Source organism: Tupaia chinensis, unplaced genomic scaffold (genome assembly GCF_000334495.1).
Source record: "Tupaia chinensis unplaced genomic scaffold, TupChi_1.0 Scaffold143654_1, whole genome shotgun sequence".
Taxonomy (NCBI): Eukaryota; Metazoa; Chordata; class Mammalia; order Scandentia; family Tupaiidae; genus Tupaia; species Tupaia belangeri.
The window spans coordinates 281,789-306,325 of record NW_006203502.1 but is presented as its reverse complement, the minus strand read 5'-3'; the positions used below and the strand labels follow the sequence as shown (position 1 = coordinate 306,325).

Genomic DNA, 24,537 nt, shown 5'->3' with positions numbered 1-24,537 from the left:
TCTCTCTCTGTCTTTCTCGTGAGTGCACACACCCTATAGCAAAAACCTCTCCAAAAAAAAAAATGTAAAAGAGAAATAATAATTCATTAATTAACTCTTTTTAAAAAAAATTTCCAAGGAACCCAGCCTGTGTTGCACAGTTGGTAGTATGGCAACTGCAGTTCAAGCTACATGGATAAATGTGGTTCCAATCCCCAGCGGATCACGCTGGGCATGCACACGTGTGTGCCTAGGATACTGATGAGCTAGAGGTCTGGGGGATTGGGGTCATAGACTAGACCTTATTGGGGGTGAGCAAGCATTTGCTTGCTTTTTCTCTTTGTCTCTCTCTCATATGCACTCATATGCTTTTATCATGAACTTAAAAAATAATTAGTCAAAGGAAGAGGTACATAGGGCAGAGTCCAGAAAAATATCAAACATAGAACTTCTAGTTATCTTCTCTATGGGTCTGTTATAAATAAAAATGCAATTCATAGCTAAGATGAATCCATCTTTAAATTTGCCCACCAAATATGGGTGGTAGTAAGGTAACAATAGAAATATATGGTCAAGAATTTGTAGAAAAATAATAGTTAAGGTTAATTGGTACCCTGTACGTCACTGAAGAATCCCAATTATTCAGAGCCTCAGTAGGAAGTAGCAATTTTGATATGTTACTACATCGGGAAGAACACTTGAATCCATCTTTCCTTTTTTTTAAAACAGAAAATAATTCCCCAAATTGGAAGGAGGAACAGTTAGAATTAATAGTCAGGAGAATTTTATTATTAACCATCTTTGGAAGAATAAATTGATGATAGCAGCAATGAGAATACAATAGTGATTATATTCATGTTGCCGGTATACTTTGTCTTCTGTTTTATTTTATAATTCCTAGTGAGAATATGTTTTTCTGATTCTATGCTTTCAAGACAAAAACTACAGTTATATGGAGAGCTAGGGCTTAAGCTATAGACTAGTGTTCCTATTAAACACTAGGAAGTGAGCTTGAGAAAGTTCATTTACCATGGATGAACTAAATGGAAGTAAGGAAGAAACAAGTGGAAGCATATTTCAATACTTATTTAGGCATGAAGTGGTAAATATATATATTTTTATTCCTGCCTAAATAATTTTCCTTGTCACATTGCTTACTGGTTAGTACCCTTCATAGAGTCACTACATTATCTTTGAATCTTCACATCTCAAAAACAATTTCTCTTTGGCCATTCTTTGTCTTCTGTTCATTTGTCCATGTATTTATTATATCTTCTCAGTGAACTTCAGTTTACAACATGCCAAAGATGCAAGTGTTCTTTGCTCATGCTGATTTCTCCTTGTTTTAACAGTATAGCAGCATCTGTGATTATATTTTTTGTGGTTTCCCTACCAAGAGGTAATTTGTTCTGACTGTTTTGTAGACCATAATAGCAAGATAGTCCCACCCACTTGTATATATCCCCGTCCATAGCATTTATGTGAAGACTTACAGTATCATTAATGGTATTCTTTTCTAGAAGAAGATGGGAAAGCTGAAGATGTTTTACTGAAGTTCAGAGAATACCAGGACAAGCATTCTAGATCAGTCGTATTCATCAACCACAAAAAATTAATTAAGGAGAGAAGCAATATTTATGAGAAGACACTTGCTCTAGGCAAACACCATGTTATTTCAAAAACAATAGTACATGAATATAAGCCTGATGGAAAGATTTTGAAAAATATTTCAGGAATAGTCCCTAAAAATAATCCTTTAAGAGAGAAGTTTATTGAGAGTAATGGATGGGAGAAATCTCTCTTTAATACTAAGCATGATAAAATTCATCCTGCAATGAATCTCCATAAACACACAGAAAGAGATGTCAATGGTAAACAGGAGCTTATGCACCATCAGAAGTTTCAAACTCCAGAGCAATCATTTGAACATAATGAATGTGAAAAACCCTCTTTTGTGCAAGGAATGTTATTTACACATACTAGGATTCACAAAGGAGAAAGAACCTTTGAATACAATAAAGATGAGATTGCCTTCATAGGAAAGTCAAATCTTGGCATTCATGCACATAATCTTATGGAAAAGAAATCCTCTACATACAACAAATATGGGAAATTCCTCTGCAGAAAGCCTGTTTTTATCTTGCATCAGAGACCTCAAACAGAAGAGAAACCGTTTCAATGTCCTTACTGTGGGAATAGCTTCAGAAGGAAGTCATACCTTATTGAACATCAGCGAATTCACACAGGTGAGAAACCTTATGTTTGCAATCAGTGTGGAAAAGCCTTCCGTCAGAAAACAGCCCTCACTCTTCATGAAAAAACACATATAGAGGGAAAACCCTATCTTTGTATTGATTGTGGGAAGTCTTTCCGCCAGAAGGCAACACTCACTAGACATCACAAAACACATACAGGGGAGAAAGCCTATGAATGTACTCAATGTGGAAGTGCCTTTAGAAAGAAGTCATACCTCATTGATCATCAGAGAACACACACAGGAGAGAAACCATATCAATGCAATGAGTGTGGGAAGGCATTTATCCAGAAGACAACGCTCACTGTACATCAGAGAACTCACACAGGAGAGAAACCCTATATTTGTAATGAATGTGGGAAGTCATTCTGCCAAAAGACAACCCTTACTCTCCATCAGAGAATTCATACAGGAGAAAAACCCTACATTTGTAATGAATGTGGCAAGTCTTTCCGCCAGAAAGCAATCCTCACTGTTCATCAGAGAATACACACAGGAGAGAAATCCAATGGATGTCCTCAATGTGGAAAAGCCTTTAGTAGGAAATCGAATCTCATCCGCCATCAGAAAACTCATACAGGGGAAAAACCATATGAATGCAAAGCATGTGGAAAGTTCTTTAGTTGTAAGTCAAACCTCATTGTCCATCAGAAAACTCACAAGGTAGAAACCATGGGAATTCAATAAGTAATGTGACTTTTTTGTAAGAACTTCTTAAGTCATAGTAAACCCTATCCATGATGTTACAAGTGTAGTAATATTCAACAATTCAAGGTATATACCACATATCTATCTGTGTTTGCTAGTCTGTAAAAAGTACACATAAAAAATATTACCTGACAAATCAAATGACAAAAACTATTGAAAATATAAGTCCCAATCTTTTAATTAGTATGTTGAAAAGATGAAAAGTTCCTCTGCCAAATTACTATAAACTTTTAAAATGGAAACAGTTGGCCAACCAGCAGTGGTCCACAGATTATACTGTGAGTAGAAATGCTTTAAAAGAAAGGTGTGCACTACATTTCTTATTGCAAATATGGGATAAAACTAGTTGTTACCACCTCAAAGTTAACCACAGTTCTCAATTCTAATATTATACATTAGGTTTTACATATTATAAACCTTTATATAAATTGGATTATATATCATGTATTCTTTCATATACATGTCTCACTCAGCATTATGTCTCTGAGTCTAATCATAAGTGCATTTGACAGAAGTTATTTATTTTCATTCTATGTAGAATCCCATCATATGACCGTATCACAATTTATCCATTCTACTGTTTATATTGTTTATAGCTTAGAGTCATAATAAATAATGCTTCTAAGAACATATTTGTCTTTTAACATACCTATATGCATTTCTCTTATATATATACTTAGGAGTGGAATTGCTGGGTCTTAGGGGACATGTATGTTCAGTCAGATTTGGTAAATATTTCCAAAGAACACAGAATTTTTACAGCATGAGATAATTCACTCTTGAAAGGAAACAACTGTGAATATTATCAATATGATAATAATGCAGACTAGAGAATTCATGCCAGAGAGGAAGTCTATAAAATTATACCGTGAAAATTGGGAATGTGACTAAGTAAAAAGGCTTTTAGCCACTGCACAAATCTTAATACAATATTAGACAAATATAATAAATATAAGGTTGTCTTTAACCAAAGATAGTATCTTATTTAAAATCAAAAGTTATTCTAGAGAAAGAGAAGCATCCAGCATTTTTCTTGCTCAACTTCAGAGAATTCTGAAAGGAGAAAAATCCTGTGACTATGTTGAGGGTTGGGAGTGAGAGAAGATACAGTCTCCACCCATGGCCTATATCTTACAGTCATATACAGGCAATATGAAAATACTTTATTCATAGCTCAAGTCTTATACAACACCAGGGAATTCATACTGGATGGGAATTCTTCAAATGAAATTATTGTAAGAATGAGTAGCCATAGCTCACTCCCTATACAACATCATAGAATTCATACAAAAGAAAGGAAGATTTAAAAGGAAACAAATGAGGCATGGGATTCTTAACTATAGGGAAAACTAGCTTCCATGATAGAAGGTCAACCATACTGAGACTGTATTGTTAGAGAGTCTCTGTGTAAGCACCCTGGTCAACAGCCCCAGTAGGGCTCCCAGCCATCAGTCAGCAGCAGCTTCCAGCCTGTGAGTAAGCCTTCTTGGACAGTCTAATCTTCAGATGATTAGTCCCTTCTGACACATCAAGGTAGGACCACAAAAGAGATCCCAAGCAGGAACTACCCAGCTTGAGGCCTTCCCAAATTCCTTATCCACAAAGTAGTTTCTTTTATTATTATTAAATTTGATTGTGTGATTAAAAGAAAACTTGGGCTGCCAGGTGCGATGGTGGTTTGGGTGTTGAATACCACAGGGCCAACTTTGTGGTTTGAGTCTTGGACCTGGCAACTTGAGAAAAACGCCAGGGTCGTATGTTTGCATCTCCAAAATCCTGAGAGAAGAATGGAAGAGAAGGGCTTGCAGTGTGTCCATCACCCCTGGGGAGTGATTTCTCTAGATATCTCTCTCTCTCTCTCTCTCTCTCTCTCTCTCTGATGAATGCATGTGCCCTGTAGCAAAACAACTAAAAAAGAAAGAAAGGAAACTTAATTTGTTAGTATCTATTTAAATAGTAAAAATAAAAGGTATAAATATTTGGATTCCAGGGTCAATGAGCAAAGGTGTGATTACTAGGTGATTTTGTACTGAGCAAAAACTGGCCCCAAAATACAATTGAAGAGTTTTTTCTTTATTTTTATTATTATTATTATTAATACATTTAATTGCTATACATCATTTAGATTTAAAGAGACTTTCTCCAGCTAAAATTGAAGATTTGACTGTATTTTTGGCTTACAAGTGCATATTTAATAACAGTTCAATTGAGGGAGATGTGTGTATATTTTCCTCATTTTCTGCCAGTAAACGTTTATCAACTTGGTTAACTTACCTCTACAAATGCATACTTCTCAATTTTGCAAAAAAATAAAAGTGAAAATAACTGCAAAGACTTGCTGTGGAAAATAAAGATGGAGACAAGTCTATCTTCAAAACATCCCATGCCAAGTTATTTCTTATGTGGTTCTTGTGCAGGGAGAAATCAAGACGTGAAATCCGTTGGAGATAAGTATAGCTATGTCCTTGCATGTGGTACTTTTGAATAAAGAAAGTCTCAGTGAGTTTTCATTTTAAAACAGCTATTTACATATAAGCTGCCTCTTATGAAATTTTAGGTCAATAGTTCACATAATGGCATCTAGTGGCATTTGGCTATATTCCATAATTCTGCCTAAAGTTTTCTTTTAAAGAAGTTGAGAACTGTCTTTGCATTAATATTGGCAGATTTTCACCTTATGAATTAATATATGAAATAAAGACTTTAGATGTAACAGGTCTATTGTTCAATGAGCAGATCTGAAGAGTAAATAAACATGGTATTAGAATCCAAGTCTACTTACTCCAAAGTATATGCAAAAAAATAGGAATCATTTTGAAAATTTATATTTTGCACACCTAACTGCAAATTGTAAGATATGCACAAAGATTTCATCACTCTAAAGCACTACAAGACTCCACAGAGCATACTTATGTAATGCTTTTAATTTTAAAGCAAAAGATGTGGAGCAGCAAGAGAAGGAAAGTATAAATAAGCATTGGCATTGGGCGTTGGGGTGCAGATCATAGAAGAGGGTGACTGAGAACCATCCAGATGCAAGTTCTCTGGTATCTTTAGTCACACAAAGACTGCACACTGTCTCTGGATTGGACCACTAAGATCTGTATGAAACTTGTCTTTGGGAGAGCTCAAGGCAGAAGTTCTCTGAGAGGGATTTTATGCCTCTCTGTTCATTTGATGCAAAGTCAAGACAGGCTGTCTAAATCAGTTTGTGTGTTGAAAACCATCAGTAAGCTCACCAGCTCTGGAGGTCTCCAAGGGAGTATCAAACTAAACAATACTTCATATATCTCACTGCATTTATATCAACCAAGAATCAAAGCTAAACATCCAGCTACCATGAGATAATATTGGAGTTTTCCAGTGCAACTATAAACCACCTCCATCCTATAAACGTGGTTCTTATAATTCCTGTGTGTTTTCTGATAATATATGTGAACAAGTACATCTCCTTAATTCCTGTGCCCCAGTGTCACATAGTGCACAGTATATCTTGAATGTGACCCTTTCTTGCCAGTCAGTACTTGAGTTTCCTCACTCAATTTCTGGTCTAGCAATAGCATCAGGCTTTCTAATGCCTGCCTTATAAATAACTTGCAACAGCAAATACACAGGCCGCAACCCTGGCCTGCAACATTTATCTGGAATGGTCCACCATTTGACATATTCATAAGCCTAGGTGTGACAAGGATTTGTAACATCAGAATTTTCATACACTGCTAATAGGAATGCAAAATGGTAAAGACACTGGTAATCAATTGATCAGTCTCTTAAAAGTTAAACATACACTTCTCATATGACCCAGCAATTCCACTTACAAGTATTTATCATAGAGAAATGAAAACTTACATTCACACAAAACATACATGAGCATTTATAGTATCCTTTATAATTACCCAAAATTAGACACAAGCCAAGTGTTCAGTGGGTAAATCAATACATTGTGGTACATCCATACAATGGAACGCTAATTAAAACAATGAACTACTGATACATGCAACATTATAAATGAGCCTCAGATGTATTGTGTTGAAGGAAAGAACTCAGTCCCAAAAAGTTACATACTGTTGATTCCACTTATATTACATTCTAAAAAGTGCAAAAATATAAGAATAAAGTTAAGTGGTTGCCTAGAGTTTGGGGTGGGAAGGAGGGTCTGAATACAAAGGAATGCACAAGAGAATTACCTAAGATGTTGAAGTTGTTTTGTATATTGTTTGTGTTCATAGATATAAAATCAGAAGCATGTGTAAAAAAGATCATATAAATATAAACACACCAAAAACAGTGAATTGTACTGTTTTAAATTTCTTTTAATAAATAAAACTCTAGATCTGTTCTTCATCTTCATCCACAGGATCTCCTGATTTGTCCCTCCAAAAGAGTCTTCAGATAGACTTTGTTTGTTTGTTTGTTTTAGTTGCAAGAGTGTGCATGTGCTCCCCAGAGAGAGAGGGGGAGAAAGCACATCCCAGTGGGGTCATGCTGTAATCTCTTCTATTTCCCCATCCCATTGAGATTTGAGGGGTGTGTTTTTCAAGCCACAGGGCTAGGATTTGAACCATAGTTGGCCATATGGGATCTGGCTCCCTTAACCACTAGGCTACAAGACTGGATCGAGACTGACTTCTGAATTGTATGTCCAGTAGCCTACACACACACTCCCTCTCTCTCTTCTTGCCCACCTAGTCTCATAATAACTTATTCCTCACCCACAGCACTAGAACACACTGCATTTGCCCCATGTTTATAACCTCCATTTAGATGGTCAGCCCTAGACTAGAGGGGCAGTCTTCATGTCAGGGGTTACCTATGTATGCTGTGAACACACAGGTAGTGTGTTCTGTGGGGCATTCTCCAGCAGAACTAACAGTGGCTTACCAACCAGTCAATACACATGCAATCACCGGAAATCACTAAATGGGGCCAATCCTGCTTCTACCCATTGTTCTCAGTATGTTCTTATTTGCAACATAGTGCCACATTAAGGTCTTTTTACGTGTATACTGCATTCTGTAGGATGTTATGCCACCTTTACAGAATATGTCATTTGAAGGTTTACCTTGATTGTACTTTCAGAAGGTCACTCCAGTGCTATATCAGGGGAACTTCTAAATCATATAGCATGTGATATGACCATTTATCCCATTGTTATGGCCAACTCCTGCATTTTTTTCTATAAAGCATTCATTTTACAGAAAATAAAAATAAGATGCTATGTTGTATGAGATACCATACAACATAGAAAGCACACCCCACTGGGAGGTGCTTTCTCCCCCTCTCTCTGGTGAGCACATGCACACTCTTGCAACTAAAACAAACAGACAAACAAAGTCTATCTGAAGACTCATTCAAGCCTTTGAACCAAGTATTCTGTAGTCTAAAGGCATTGCCCAGAAGCATTCACCAGAGTGATGCATAAAACAGACATGATAGTGAGATATAATACTGACCACTAAATTTATATCCTTCAGATCTTTTTTTCCCAGAGATATTTTTGCTATAGGACACATGTGCTCACTGGAGAGACAGAGAGACAATGAGAAATGACTTCTCCAGAGGCGGATGGCCATGCCACAATCCCTTCTCCATTCTCTTGGGATTTTGGGAATGTACATACACGCACCCAGCGTGAGTTTTAAGCCATCAGGTCTGGGACTTGAACCACAGTCAACTACATGGGAATTCAGCTATGTAACCATTACTCCATTTGCTGGTCCCTCCTTTAGATCTTTAGAGTGACACTAATCTTTATCACTTCCCTGAGACATGATGCAGTTTCTCGTATACTATTATAATTTGAGAAGACAGGGAGTTATTTTAGAGACTTCCACTTGGTCTTTTACACTATAATAGATAGTTCTTAAACTATAGGCCAAGGACCTAATATATGGAGTTACTCCAACTCTGAAGTATCTATACAATGACAACCATGTAATGTGTGGACCCATTAGAATGACTTTAAGCTAGACTTTGCCCAGAACTCTTTTACCTGACCCTCACATGCTTCTGTTCTAACACATGGACTATGATAATGCTTTGGGCTTCTGGGTATTGACATTAACTCAGACCCTTTGTGTGATAGTCCTTAAGAAGTCTGGGTTTCTACTTTTCCCAATGTACAGTTGCTAAAGTAAATGGTCGTGGATCCCTGTGGTAGGAAGACTTATGATGCCCCTTAATAGGGCCAGCCATGATGGTGCAGGATGAGCATACCATTGTGTGATCCTGGAGCCCTATGGAAGATGGGATTTAGTTCCTGGATCAATCTATACCTGTAGGGCACATGCACATGTCTATGATTCTGACTGGCCGGATCTCCTAATAAATATTGGATTGTCAGAAAAGTCATGACACATTTTTTGCATAGAAAAACAGAAAAATACATCATGTCTTTTCCAATGACCCAATAAACAAACTTAAAAAAAAAAGAAAAAGAAAAAGATGTCCCTTAATGATCTCTGAGTACTGACACTCATACGCTTCTGTAATTCATTCCCTGTGGACATAAGCTGATTTAATAACTTGCTTCTAACCAATAGAATATGGCAAAGGTTATGAGAAGTCACTTTCATTATTAATTACAGAAGTTTGTAATTTCCTTCCTGATAGCAGAATCTTTTTATTGATTCCACCCCTTGCTGGCTTTGATGACACAAGACTCCACTTAGAAAAAAATCCACATGGCAATGAACTAACATTGGCTCCTGGACAACAACCAGAAAGAAACAGAGGTTCTCAGTCTAACAACCTGCAGTGAACTGTAAATCCTGCATAATCTTTATCACTTCCCTGAGACATGATGCAGTTTCTCGTATACTATTATAATTTGAGAAGACAGGGAGTTATTTTAGAGACTTCCACTTGGTCTTTTACACTATAATAGATAGTTCTTAAACTATAGGCCAAGGACCTAATATATGGAGTTACTCCAACTCTGAAGTATCTATACAATGACAACCATGTAATGTGTGGACCCATTAGAATGACTTTAAGCTAGACTTTGCCCAGAACTCTTTTACCTGACCCTCACATGCTTCTGTTCTAACACATGGACTATGATAATGCTTTGGGCTTCTGGGTATTGACATTAACTCAGACCCTTTGTGTGATAGTCCTTAAGAAGTCTGGGTTTCTACTTTTCCCAATGTACAGTTGCTAAAGTAAATGGTCGTGGATCCCTGTGGTAGGAAGACTTATGATGCCCCTTAATAGGGCCAGCCATGATGGTGCAGGATGAGCATACCATTGTGTGATCCTGGAGCCCTATGGAAGATGGGATTTAGTTCCTGGATCAATCTATACCTGTAGGGCACATGCACATGTCTATGATTCTGACTGGCCGGATCTCCTAATAAATATTGGATTGTCAGAAAAGTCATGACACATTTTTTGCATAGAAAAACAGAAAAATACATCATGTCTTTTCCAATGACCCAATAAACAAACTTAAAAAAAAAAGAAAAAGAAAAAGATGTCCCTTAATGATCTCTGAGTACTGACACTCATACGCTTCTGTAATTCATTCCCTGTGGACATAAGCTGATTTAATAACTTGCTTCTAACCAATAGAATATGGCAAAGGTTATGAGAAGTCACTTTCATTATTAATTACAGAAGTTTGTAATTTCCTTCCTGATAGCAGAATCTTTTTATTGATTCCACCCCTTGCTGGCTTTGATGACACAAGACTCCACTTAGAAAAAAATCCACATGGCAATGAACTAACATTGGCTCCTGGACAACAACCAGAAAGAAACAGAGGTTCTCAGTCTAACAACCTGCAGTGAACTGTAAATCCTGCAAATAATCATGTGAGCTTAGAAGAAGATCTTTCCCCAGTTGTGTCTTCAGGAAAATCCTGGCTCAACTTCATTGCAACCTTATGAGTGACCTTGAAAATCAAGGACCTACCAAGGCCATGCTCAGACTTCTGAACCTCAGAAAATGAGATAACTATATTGGCCTAAAGTGCTAAATTTGTGGTAGTTACACAGCAACAGACAACATACAGTGTAATATAGTTTGATTCCATTGTTGATGCTTGACTGCTGAATGTTCCCTCTTTCGAGAGTTAGAAACCCCTCTGTGCATGGTAACACTTACCCAACCCCATCTCCTAAGCACAGTAAAACCCAAGCCAATCTCCCTTCCCTGTTCTCAATCTGTTTTTGTATTTGCTTTGAAACTTGCCCCCTTCTCCTGCCAAAATATTTTATGAGCAGTAGGCCCTTCCATACTGTTTTGGTGTATGTGTGGCAACATCTGTGTTGACATCTGTTATGGTTGGGATAATGGTTTATTTCCAAAAGTTTCATGTTTTAGAATTTAGTCTTAGTGGGAAGTGATTGCCTATCCTCCAGAAATTCATGTGTTGGGACTTGATTGCATTGTAAAGATAAGTGAAAGTTTAATTCCTTGATGGTGTCCCAGGGTGGGGCCTTTGAGTGTGATAATGTCATTAAGTGGGGCCGCCGAGATTGAGTTCTGGTAGGGTTTATAAGCAGAGGGAATGAGACCAGAATGGCAGAGAAAGAAAGCAATATAGATACAGCCCATGTTTCATTCTGCTAAAAGTTCTGCCTTCTGCCATTTTGTGAAGACTTTGGACTTTCTAGCTACCAGAACTGTGGGTCATTAAACCTCTACTTTTATTAAATAAAACCAGTCTCAGGAATTTCTGTTAGCAATGCAATATGGACTAAGACAACATTGAGACCAAATTTTGGAATGAGGTCTAGCCATACTTACAGGGTGGCTGCAAAATTTGTATAGCTAGAGGGGTGTTAAGGCACTGACTGTCAATACTAGAGGTCTGTCTTCCCATGCTTTGGCTTGCTAACTAGCTCTACTGCTTTTTAGAAAAATATTTTGAGTTGTTGCCTACTGGCAAGCTTGCTGCTTGATCTGTACTGCTGCCTGCTTTGAGCTTTTGTTTTGGGCCTTGCTGCTGTGTGCTATAATTGCTGAGTCCTACCAGGCCTCTCTCACAGATTTAACTGACCTATGTTATAAAATTTGATAATTTGCACAAGGTCCCTCTTTCTTATTTTTAAAATTCACAGAGAGCATGTGTGCTTGCCAGACAGAGACAAAGGGAGAAAGTATCCTTCAGTGGGGTAAGGTCATGCTATAATCCCTTCTCCATTTCTCCATCCTGTCAGGATTTTAGGTAGACATGCACTTCACATGTTTTTCAAGTTAATGGGGCTGGAATTTGAGTCCTAGTTGGCCATGTGCGATCTGGCTCAGATTGAGGTCTTTCTTTTTTTTTTTTTTAATAGACCACAGATTAGTTTATTTTTAATACCCATCATGCCATGAATTCATAGGGAATAGGTTCCAGTAGCTCAGGCTCTTTTCCATTGGTTCTCACAAAGAGTTCTTCTCTGGGTGGAGCAGGCTGGCACTTTAGTTGAACCCAGGTACCTTTCTCTTTGGCTTCTTTCTTTTTCTGGTCATTTTCCTTCACATGTTTTAGGAAGCTATCTCTGCTCTTAGAATGCTTCATATGCTCAATATGCACATTGATTCTCTTGGCAAGAATCTTGCCCTTAACTTGCTTGTTCACAACAATGCCAACAGCATGCTGGGTAACATTGTAGACTCTTCCAGTTTTGCCATGGTAACATTTGTGGGGCATTCCTTTTTGAACAGTACCCATTCTCTTAATGTCTACAATATCACCTTTCTTGTAGATTCGCATATATGTCGCCAAAGAAACAACTCCATGTTTTCTAAAAGGCCTAGAGAGCATATATCGGGTGCCTCTCCTGTTTCCCTTTGTGTTCGTCATTTTGGTTAATTACTGGAAGATGGCGGTTCTGGCCAAAAGGGATTGAGGTCCTTCTTAAAGTAGTCTTGAATCATGTGTCTTGGCCTAAACTAATCTGTATCCAGATTGACCCCTATGTCACAATTCCAGCATAAAACATTTCTTGATGCTAGGCCTCAAGAGAACAACTCTTACCCTGTGACCATTGCTTGTGTCTAAACCAGGCAATGGCATATGATCTAAAGTGTACTCAGGGGAAAGATTGATATTCTATGCAATACACAGGTCTACTGGGTGATTGCTTCTGTGAAAAAAAAAAAAAAAAAGCAGTCACCATATGGCATGCTAAAGTCTACACTCCTAAAAAGAGATGTCTCACTAGAAACCTACAAAATACCTTTGCATTTAGTGCTGCCTGTGCCTTTGCCACCAAAACAGGTTCTGATCTTTAGAGTTCTAGAGAGAAAAACAGTCATGGAACCACATGGTATAGGCAGGTATGGAAAAATGACCCTGATACTTTATATTTTACCCTTTAAGACATCATCACTTGAGGCCAGCAGGATTCACACATGGTCAACTGTGGTATAAGTACCAGACCCGGTGGCTTGAAACTCATGTCAGGCATGTGTGTGTGCAAGCCCAAAATCCTGAGAGGGAAATGAAGGAGAGGGGATTGCAGCATGACCCATCTCCCCCGGGGAGCGGGATGGGAGATGGTTTCTCACTTTCTTTTCTCTGTCTCGGTCTCTCCAGTGAGCACACATGCCCTATAGGAAAAAAAAATCACTCTATTACACAACTTTAAAATTAAATAAGAAAGATTCTGGGTTCATTTGAGAGCCACAGGTTATCCACATCCAGGAAAGAAAGGTAGAGAATCAGCACTCAATATTTTAAACATATATTACAATATATTATCTAAAATGTCCAGTCCCAACAAAAAAACAATTATGAGACACACAAAGAAACCTAAAGTGTGACCTATACACAGAAAAAAGAGCAAGTGAAAGAAATTGTAAGAAGGTCTAGATGTCATACTTAACAGATACAACATCAAAATAGCCATTAAAAGATCTAGAGGAAACCATGGTTCAAAAGTAAAGGAAGGTATTATGATAATGTTTCATCAAAGAAAAAAATTTCACTGAAGAGATTGAAATTACAAAAATAACAAAATAGAAATTGGGGACTTGAAAGCTAAAATAAAATGAAAAACTGACTTGAGGGGTTAAATAGCAGATATGAGCAGGAAAAGAAAGAATCAGTAAAATGAAGATTACATAATTCAAAGACCAGAGAAAAAAGAATGAAGATAAATGTACAGAGTCATAGAGAAATGTAGGACACCAACGTAAATGGAGAAAAGAGAAACAGAAAAAAAAAATTGAAAAAATGGCTGAAATTTCCCCAATTGGCTGAAAAATCCATGAAGCTCAAGATACTTTGGTCACATACACATATCACAGTAAAATTACTAAAAGTGAAAGTCAAACTTTGAAAGTAGCAAAAGAATAAAATCTCATCACTTCCAAGATTAACCGAGTACAATTGATAGCTTATTTCTTCTTCTTTTTTTAAAAAAATTTAACCCCCTGTAGGGCTCACACACTCACCAAAGAAATGGAGAGAGACAGTATGAGGAAAAGTGAGAAGTCACGCTGCCGCCCCCCCCCCCCAGTGGAGGGTGGCCACTCCACAATCCCTACTTATGCAATCTCCTGGGATTTGGGGCACATATGCACATGCCCAACATGATTTTTAAGCCCCTGGGTCTGGGACTCAGACTGCAGTCAGCCAAGTGGGAGTCCAGCAGCTGAACTACCATGCCACTTGCTGGCTCCAATAGCTTATTTTTTATCAGAAACAATAAAGGCCAGAATATAGTGAGATGATATATTTAAAGTGCTGGGGTACAATCTGTACACAATGAATCTTTTTATCTGAGGAAGATTATTTTTCAAAAAAAAAGGGGAAATGGACTTTCTCAAATAAAAACTGAGTGATTTTGTTGTTAATAATCTGTCTTACAAGATACACTACCAAAAATTCTTCACACAACAGAAAATATTGAAATCAACACTACTAAAACCAAAAGTCAGTTGTTGTTGTTTTTTTTTTTTTTGAGAGTTTTTTTGCTATAGGGTGTGTGCACTCGCCAGACAGACAGAGACAGAAAGCGAGAAATCACCCCCCAGGGGGGATGGTCACGCTGCAATCCCTTCTGCTCCATTCTCCTCTCGGGATCTTGGGCACACACACACACGCGCCCGGCATGAGTTTTAAGCCACCGGGTCCGGGACGCGAATCGCAGTCGACTACATGAGAGTCCAGTGACAGAGCCATTACGCTAACTGCTGGTTCCCAAGTCAGTTCTTTGAAAAGATTGACAAACCATTAGCTGGATTGAAGAAAAATAAAAGACTCAGATTTCTAAAATTAGGAATGAAAAAAGAAATACTACTACTTATCATTTAATATACATATATACACATATATATACACATACACACACATATGTGCATGTGTATATATGTGTGTGTGTATATATATTATATATATTTATATTTATATATATTCATTGATTCAGGCACTCCAGAGTTCATAATAGCAGTATTCACATTCATAATAGCCAAATCAAAAGGTAGATATCATGTGAATGTCTATCAACAGATGACTAGATAAACAAACTGTGGTATATACATACAATGGGATATTATTCAGCATAAAAAGGAATTATGGGACCAGCAGTTGGTGTAATGGCTATGTCACTGGACTCGCGTGTAGTTGACCGTGGTTTGAGTCCTGGACCCGGTGGCTTAAACTCACACTGGGCATGTGTTTGTGCATGTCTAAGATCCCAAAGAAAAATGGAGAAGGATTGCAGAGTGGCCACCCCCCCCGAGGGGTGATTTCTTGCTTTCTGTCTCTCTGTCTTTCTCTCTCTCTGTCTTTCTGGCAAGCGCATGCACCCTATAGCAAAATCCTCTCCAAAAAAAAAAAAAAAAGGAATTAAACTTTTATATATTCCAAAATATAGATGGACTTTGAAACATTATACATTTTTTAATATATTATTTTACATTCATTCACTGAACATCATCACCACATACAAAAATCCAATTTCCCATCCAGAATACACTGTATAGTGGCTTAATCATACATGTTCTTGTCAACAGATATTTTTCCATTTCTTGTTCCTTACATATTTTTTCCCCTATTTCTCACCCTCTGCCATTTCCCACCCTCCTCCCACACTGTCTCTGGTATCTGCAGTTGCTTTCCATTCCTTTTTTCCCCCACATTTTATTGATTCACAAAATATCTTAATTAATCTAACTACTAACAGCAAGTTCAACTAATATATACATATCTGTGAACACATGTTTGACTGTAGGTATGAAACTCAGTGAGTAGAATGAATATATTGTAAAGTAGCACCTAGCTGAGGCTATATAGATTACTATGGTCATTAGATAGGTATTTTTAACATATTTTTTAATTTCAAAAAAGGAAGTTTTAGTTTTAATAAATCAAAATAAAAAAATGTTAAGAGAACTTTGCTTAAGACTTAAAACCAGAAAAAAAAAGTTTAGGATTCTGTTCAATTAGTAGTTACATGGACCTGTCAACAACTCAAGAGAAGATAAAAATTCTCAACTCTGGAAAAAAGCATAGAAGAAGATCAGCGAAGTTTTAGTCGAAGTCATAAAATTATTTTTTCACCAGTTCAGTCTCATGTATTTACCCATCTTCTGTTCTGGTCCAATCTTTCCGTTTAAATTATGGAAGATAACATTCAACTCAAAACTTGTTCCTATCATTAAGTTGGCCATTTTCTTAGTTGTGTTTGAATTCTTATTTCTGTGTGTCTGTATTTAGTTTTCCTGATATAGTACTCCCTTCAGAACTTCTTGGAGCACTGGTTATCGGACAATTATTTCAGGTTTTGTTTATCTGAGAATGTTCTTGTCTTTTCTTCCCATACGAAGGATAATCTTGCCGGGTATAATATTCTTGATTGAAATTGGTTTTTTTCTTGGTACTTTGAATATAGTTTCCCATTCTTTCCCTGCTATCATAGTTTCTGATGAGAGGTCTACTGTTAGCCTGATGGGATACCCTTTGTAGATAACTTGACGTTTCTCTCTTGCCAGTCTTAGTATCTTGTCTTTGCTGGTGGTTTTGGTCAATCTGGCTATAATGTGCCTTGGAAAAGATAGTCTTGGGTTAATTCTATTTGGGGTCCTTTGTATTTCTTGGGTCTGGATCTTTGAATGGATCTAGATTTGGAAAGTTTTCTTCCAGGATTTCATGGAATAGATTATCAATGCCCTTATTGGTCTCTTCACCATCTGGGATATCAATTATCTGGATGTTTGGATTATTAAATTAAATTATTCTGTTTTTTTGGGCTATTTTATCAGTCTTTGTGGTAGATTTTTCCAGTCCAGAGATTGTCTTCTACATCTGAGATTTTATTTTCTGCATGATCTAGTAGTTTCTAATACTTTCAAGGGAGGTTTTGACTTCCTCTATTATAGCCTTCAGCTCTAACGGTTCCATTTTATTCTTTATGGTGTGTATTTATTTCTTCTTTCAGATAATGCAAGAACTTTATCACCTCCTGGAATTTGTCTTCTCTTTTCTCCTATATCTTCTGGAGTTCATTGTCTCTCTTCTCTTGCATCTCTTTTAGTTTTGTCACCATTAATATTCCCAATTCTTTATCAGACATTTCTGAGTTCCATTGTACTCTGTGGATGAAGAGGAGTTATTATTTTCCCTTGAAGGAGAGGTATTTTCTTGGTTTCTCATATTTCTTGCACCTCTGCAATGATTTCTAGTCATCTGATGAGTTATAATTTCCTTCCTAATATCTAGAAGTTCAATCTGAGCATTCAGAAGCATGCAGGAGGAGGTGATCTACAATTTCTTTACTGGTCCATTTTTCTCCCTTTGAGCAGCAGATTCAGTGGGAATTGAGGAATATGTTGACCCTAATAGTATTCGGATGTTTGGCTACGGTTCACTTAGACCTGTTTAGACACTCAGTGGGTAAGGTCTGCTGCAGCCATTCTTTTCAGGTGGACACCCTGTGCCTCTCTTCATCTGCAGTTCACCTGTATTTTGTGTAATAAATATCCTCACTCATCCTCGCTTCTGGGGCACACCAAGGATGTGCAATGCACTCAGAGCGCCCACTTGGCTATGCCACCCAGGGGCCTGGCAAGGGCCCATGCAGCCAGAGCAGAGGCCCTGTTGGTGTCTCAGCTGCCACCACCTCCGCCAACACTAGCTAAGGCGGGTCACCCACACTAGAGTAGGCACACAAGCTCACAGTGTGTATCCCAGCCCCAAGGCTCAGCATGTGCAGTGGAGCAACTCTAGCTCAGTATTAGGCAGACACATATTTAATAAGTAAATCATAGAACAAATATTATATAATTTCATTTGTATGAGGTACTTAGAGTAGGTAAATTCATATAGACAGAAAATATAATAGAAACTAGTAGTAGCTAGAAGGGAGAAGAGAGCATTATTGTTTAATGGTACATAGTCTTTGTTGGAGATGATAAAAAATGTTGAAAATAGATGGCAGTGATGGTTACATAACATTATGAGTGTATTTAATGCCATTGAATTGTACAGTTGAGTAGATAAAATTATAAATATTATGCATATTTTTACAATTTTTAAAGACTATCATAAAGGGCCAGTCTAGTAGCACAGTGGATTAAGCACTGTGCATGTGGAACCAAATCCCACATGGCTAACCATGATTTAAATTCCAGCCCTGGCAGCTTGAGAACACACCAGGCACAGGTACAGGTGTGACCAGAGTCCTGATGGGATGGAGAAATGGCAGAATAAGAATTGCAGTGTGGGCTTTAAGGGACTAAACTAATGAATAATTTCTGCTGAGATGTCATACTTCAAAGCCCATCCACAAGTGGAAGAGGCAAAGATTCCATTGGAACTGGAACTAGTATTGTCAGGGACCATACTAATGAAAAATTTCGGGTGAGACTTTGCCCTCCAAAGCCGAGTGGGTAGGGCCCCATGTCCTTCTCTCTGCTTCTGTCTTTTCAGTTTTTTCATGTTTTTTATTTTTAAATTTTAAAATTATTTTATTTAATATTCATTTATTCATTCACTTATTGTTACTATGACCAGAGAAGAACAGAGCAATCGAGAGAGAGAGAGAAAGAGAAAGAGAAAAAGCAAAGCTGCCAGGTCTGAGACTTGAACCACAGTTGGCCATGCGGGAGTCCAGTACCTTTAACCACCACACCACATGCTGGTCCTATTTTTAATTTTTTAAGGTAAAGTATTTTCTTGATGTTCACATCCTCCTTTACCTTGGTAATTCTCACCTTTCCTCCTTCTCATTTAGGAGAGGCAAAGACTCCATTGGAGCTGGAACTAGTACTTTCACGTGACATGTGATTGTGCCTTGTGGTTTTCATTTATTGATTTTAAAATAAATAAGTAGAGGATAAGCCGATCAGCATCTATCTTTATTTGAGTTCCAAGTGGCCGCATTCAGGGATTTTGACCAAAGACTCTCTGCCCAGACTTCATCTTCCTGCTCCCCAGTTTAGCTAGGAGCCAGGATAAGCCAATTAGCAGGCATCTACATTTGAGTTCCAAGTGGCCCCATTCAGGTATGTTGACCACTGAAGACCCTCTGCCCAGACTTGACCCTCCTATTCCCCAGTCTAGCCAGGAGCCAGACTGCCGGTCACCTCCATTTGCATTCCCCTGATTGCTCAACATTAACTCCAAAGAATAGGGGGGAAAATGTATTATCCATCAGATGACCAGAAACCACTGCAGAGGCACTAGAAATATGAGAAGTGGAGAAAATATCTCTCCTCTAATGGAAAAGAATAACCCCTTTTCCTCCACAAAGAATACAAGGGAACTCACAGAAATGTCTGATAAAGAATTGAGAATATTAATAGTGACAAAAGTAACAGAGAGGCCAGAGAAAGAGACAACAAACTCCAAAAGATGCAGGAGAAAAGAGACACCAAACTACCGGAGGTGAGGAAGTTCTTGCACAATCTGAAAGAGGAAATATACATCATAAGAAAGAATCAAACAATTATTAGAGATGAAGGCTATAATACAGGAAATCAAAACTTCCATTGAAAATATCAAAAGCAAATTAGATCATGCAGAAGATCGAATCTCAGGAGTATAAGATAGAATCTCTGACCTGGAAAAATTGACCAAAAATACTGAGAAAATAACCCCCCAAAAATGAGAATGACATACGAGTAATACTAGATACCATTAAATGCTCAAACATCTGGGTCATCAGCATCCCAAAAGGTGAAGAAACTAATAAAGACATCGATAATCTATTCCATGAAATCCTGGAAGAAAACTTATCAAACCTAAAGAGGTAATCAAATATCCAGACCCAAGAATTAAAAGGGACCCCACATAGAATCGACCCAAGAAGATCTTTCCCAAGGCACATCATAGCCAAATTGACCAAGAAAGAGACAAGATACTACAATTGGCAAAAGAGAAACATCAAGTTACTTTCAAAGGATATCCCATAAGAGTAACATTAGACCTTTCATTGGAAACAATGCAAGCAAGGCAAGAATGAGAAAAATGTATTCAAAGTGTTAAGTGAAAAACAATTTCAACCAAGAATATCATACCTAGCCAGATTATCTTTCGTATGGGAAAAAGACAAAAACATTCTCAGATAAACAAAACCTGAAAGAATGTAAAAACACCATAGGAGCTCTCCAAGAAGTTCTGAAGGGAGTGCTATTTCAGGAAAAATAAAGTTGGACACACAGAAATAAGAGTACAACAAACAACCAAGAGAATGGCCAGCCTAACGGTAGAGACAAATCCAGAGTTTAAATGGAAAGATCAGACTACAGTAACACTGTAAATTCAATAGAACAGAGATTAATTATGTGAGTCTGAACTAGTGAAGTAGAATTTTTTTACTTTAGACTAAAACATTACTGATTTTCTTTGATGCTTTGATTTCCATATTTAAGAATTTTTGTCTTCTCTTGAACTGTTGATAGGTTCATTTACGTACTATTTGAACTGAATCCTAACCTTTTTCCTGACTTTAAGTTTTAAGCAAATTTCTCGACATTTTTAAAATTTTAAGTTGTTAAAACTAAAACGTTTTTGAAATTAAAAAATACCTATTAATACCTATTTACAAACTACAGTAAGCTATATAGCCCCAGCAAGGTCCTACTTTATAGTATATTCACTTTATTCACTGAGGTTTACACCTAGTCAAACATGCATTCATAAATATGGATATATCAGTTGTGCTTGATATTAAAAGTCTTTAAGTTAATTAAGATCTTTAGTGAATCAATAAAATGTGAAAATAAAGGTATGGAAAACAACTGTACATAGGAGAGACAGTGTGGGAGAATAGGGGGAGTTGGCAGAGGGTTAGAGGTAGGGAACCAAGGGGGAAAACAAAATATATAAGAAACAAGAAATAGAAAATTATTTGTTGATGATAACATATATGGTAATATCCTTGATTGAGCCAAGATACAATTTATACTAGATGGAAAATATCATTTTGTGTACTGTATTGCTATACAGTGAATGATAAATAAATAAAAATTAATAATAATTATAAATAAATAGTTAAAATAACACTTAAAAATGAATTTTAAAAGAGAGAGAGAGTGAGAAAGCAAGCTTCCAGGTCCAGAACCCAAACTGTGGTCGGCCATGTGGAAATCTGGTGCCCTGACCACCACACCACCTGTCGGCCCCAATAAAATGATTCTTTAAATAAAGTAAAAGTCTGGTAACTGTAAAATTAAAAAAATAAATAATTTTGGGGGGGTTGTATACTTTTTTCTCTTTCTCTGTTTTCTTTCCCTTTTTCTTTTACCTTCACCACTTTGCTGCTCATCCTCCATGCACTAAGTGTCTAGACAGGTCTAAGTGAACAGAAATCAAACACCTGAATGCTATTAGGGTCATAATATTTTTCAATTCCCACTGAATCTGCTGCACAAAGGAAGAAAAGCGGAACTGCAGATCACCTCTGAGTGCACTACTCTGAACACTCATATCAAACTTCAAGATATTAGGAAGAGATATGTTTATCAGATTACTCCTTTCTGCCTGTGGACGCCACCGGGGAAGCATCATGGAACTCTCTCTTTTCACTGCCATCATGTCTAAGTTCGAGTCTCCTGAAGAGCTGGAACAGCTGCGGAAACTCTTTATCGGAGGGTTGAGCTTTGAAACAACCAGTGAGAGCCTAAGGAGCCATTTTGAGCAATGGGGAATGCTCACAGACTGCGTGGTAATGTGAGATCCAAACACCAAGTGCTCCAGGGGCTTTGAGTTTGTCACGTATGCCACTGTGAAGGAGGTAGATGTAGCCATGAATGCAAGGCCACACAAGGTGGATGGAAGAGTTGTGGAACCAAAGAGGGCTGTCTCAAGAGAAGATTCTCATAGACCGGGTGCCCACTTAACTGTGAAAAAGATATTTGTTGGTGGCATTAAAGAAGACAATGAGGAACATCGCCTAAGAGATTATTTTGAACAGTATGGTAAAATCGAAGTGATTGAAATCATGACTGACCAAGGCAGTAGCAAGAAGAGGGGCTTTGCTTTTGTGACCTTTGATGATCATGACTCTGCGGATAAGATTGTCATTCAGAAAGACAATACTGTAAATAGCCACAACTGTGAAGTAAAGAAAGCCCTGTCCAAACAAGAAATGGCTAGAGCTTCCTCCAGCCCTAGAGGTCGAAGTGGTTCTAGAAACTTCGGTGGTGGTCGAGGGGGTAGTTTTGATGGTAATGACAACTTTGGTCATGGAGGAAACTTCAGTGGTCATGGTGGCTTTGGTGGCAGCCATGGTGGTGGCGGATACGGTGGAAGTGGGGATGGCTATAATGGATTTGATAATGATGGTGGTTATGGAGGAAGTGGCCCTGGTTACTCTGGAGGAAGCAGAGGCTATGAAAGTGGTGGACAGGATTATGGGAACCAGTGCAGTAGCTATGACAGGAGTGGCAGCTATGACAGCTATAACAACGGAGGAGGCGGAGGTGGCTTTGGCGGTGGTAGTGGAAACTATTTTGGAGGTGGTGGAAGCTACAATGATTTTGGCAATTACAACAATCAGTCTTCAAATGTTGGACCCATGAAGGGTGGCAACTTTGGAGGCAGAAGCTCTAGCCCTTATGGAGGTAGAGGACAATACTTTGCCAAACCACGAAATCAAGGTGGCTATGAGGCAGAAGCTCGGGCCCTTAGGGAGGTGGAGGCCAATACTTTGCCAAACCACGAAATCAAGGTGGCTATGGTGGTTCCAGCAGCAGCAGTAGCTATGGCAGTGGCAGAAGATTTTAATTAACTGCCAGGAAACAAAGCTTAGCAGGAGAGGAGAGCCAGAGAAGTGACAGGGAAGCTACAGGTTACAACAGATTTGTGAACTCAGCCAAGCACAGTGGTGGCAGGGCCTAGCTGCTACAAAGAAGACATGTTTTAGACAATACTCATGTGTATGGGCAAAATACAAGGACTGTATTTGTGACTAATTGCATAACAGGTTATTTTAGTTTCTGTTCTGTGGAAAGTGTAAAGCATTCCAACAAAGGTTTTTTTTTTTTTTTTTTTTCAACAAAGGGTTTTAATGTAGTTTGGGGTTTTTTTTGTTTTTTGTTTTTTGTTTTTTGTTTTTTTTTTTGCACCCATGCTGTTGATTGCTAAATGTAATAGTCTGATCATGGCGCTGAATAAATGTGTCTCTAAAATAAATAAATAAATAAATAAAAAGATATTAGAAAGAAATGTATAACCTTTCAGATGACCAGAAATCACCACAGAAGCACGAGAAATATGAGAAACCAAGAAAATACCTCTCCCCTAAGAAAAAACAATAGCTCCTCTTCATCCACAGACAATACAATGGAACTCACAAAAATGTCTAATAAAAAAATTTAGAATATTCACAGTGACAAAGCTAACAGAAATGCAATAGAAGAGACACAATGAACTCAAGAAAATACAGGAGAAAAGCGTCAACAAGTACCAGGAGGTGAGGAAGTTCATGCATGATCTGAAAGAAAAAATAATCATTATAAAAAAGAATCAAATAGAACTGTTAGAGATGAATGCTGTAATACAGGAAATCAAAGCCTCCTTGAAAGTATTAAAAGCAGACTAAATCATATAGAAGATCAAATCTCAAATGTAGAACACAGAATTGCAGGACTAAAAAATCCACCATGAAGACTGAGAAATAGCCCCCGAAACATGAGAATAATTTATGAGAAATACCAGATACCATTAAATGTCCAAACATCCAGATCATTGGTATCCCAAATGGTGAAGAGACCAATGACAACATTGATAAAAGCAGACTAAATCATATAGAAGATCAAATCTCAAATGTAGAACACAGAATTGCAGGACTAAAAAATCCACCATGAAGACTGAGAAATAGCCCCCGAAACATGAGAATAATTTATGAGAAATACCAGATACCATTAAATGTCCAAACATCCAGATCATTGGTATCCCAAATGGTGAAGAGACCAATGACAACATTGATACCATAAAATTCTGGAAGAAAACTTTCTAAACCTAGAGAGGTATTCAAAGATCCAGACCCAGGACCAGTAGTTAGCGTAATGGCTATGTCGCTGGACTCCCACGTAGTTGAACACGGTTTGCATCCCTGACCTGGTGGCTTAAAACTCATGCCAGGCGTGTGTGCGTGCATGCCCAAGATCCCGAGAGGAGAATGGAGGAGAAGGGATTGCAGTGTGGCTATCCC

At 37.8% G+C, this 24,537-nt stretch overlaps 2 protein-coding genes across 5 annotated transcripts in view; both read left to right on the top strand.

Annotated features, from left to right (window-relative positions):
* ZNF382 (zinc finger protein 382) overlaps window positions 1-4,688 on the top strand; it is a 28,427-nt gene extending 23,739 nt beyond the window's left edge. For all 4 annotated transcript variants that reach the window (XM_014582591.2, XM_014582593.2, XM_014582592.2 and 1 more), the window contains exon 5: window positions 1,500-4,688. In XM_014582591.2, the coding sequence (XP_014438077.1) occupies window positions 1,500-2,920 (1,421 nt within the window). In that variant the 3' untranslated portion in view covers window positions 2,921-4,688. The remainder of the gene's footprint in view (window positions 1-1,499) is intronic.
* Window positions 4,689-21,915: 17,227 nt separating this feature from the next.
* On the top strand, window positions 21,916-23,272 carry LOC102492685 (heterogeneous nuclear ribonucleoprotein A1-like). The gene is given in 2 exon segments (XM_014582604.2): window positions 21,916-22,945; window positions 23,017-23,272. Coding segments are annotated over 2 exon segments (1,122 nt in total). The 3' UTR covers window positions 23,109-23,272.
* Window positions 23,273-24,537: the final 1,265 nt, after the last annotated feature.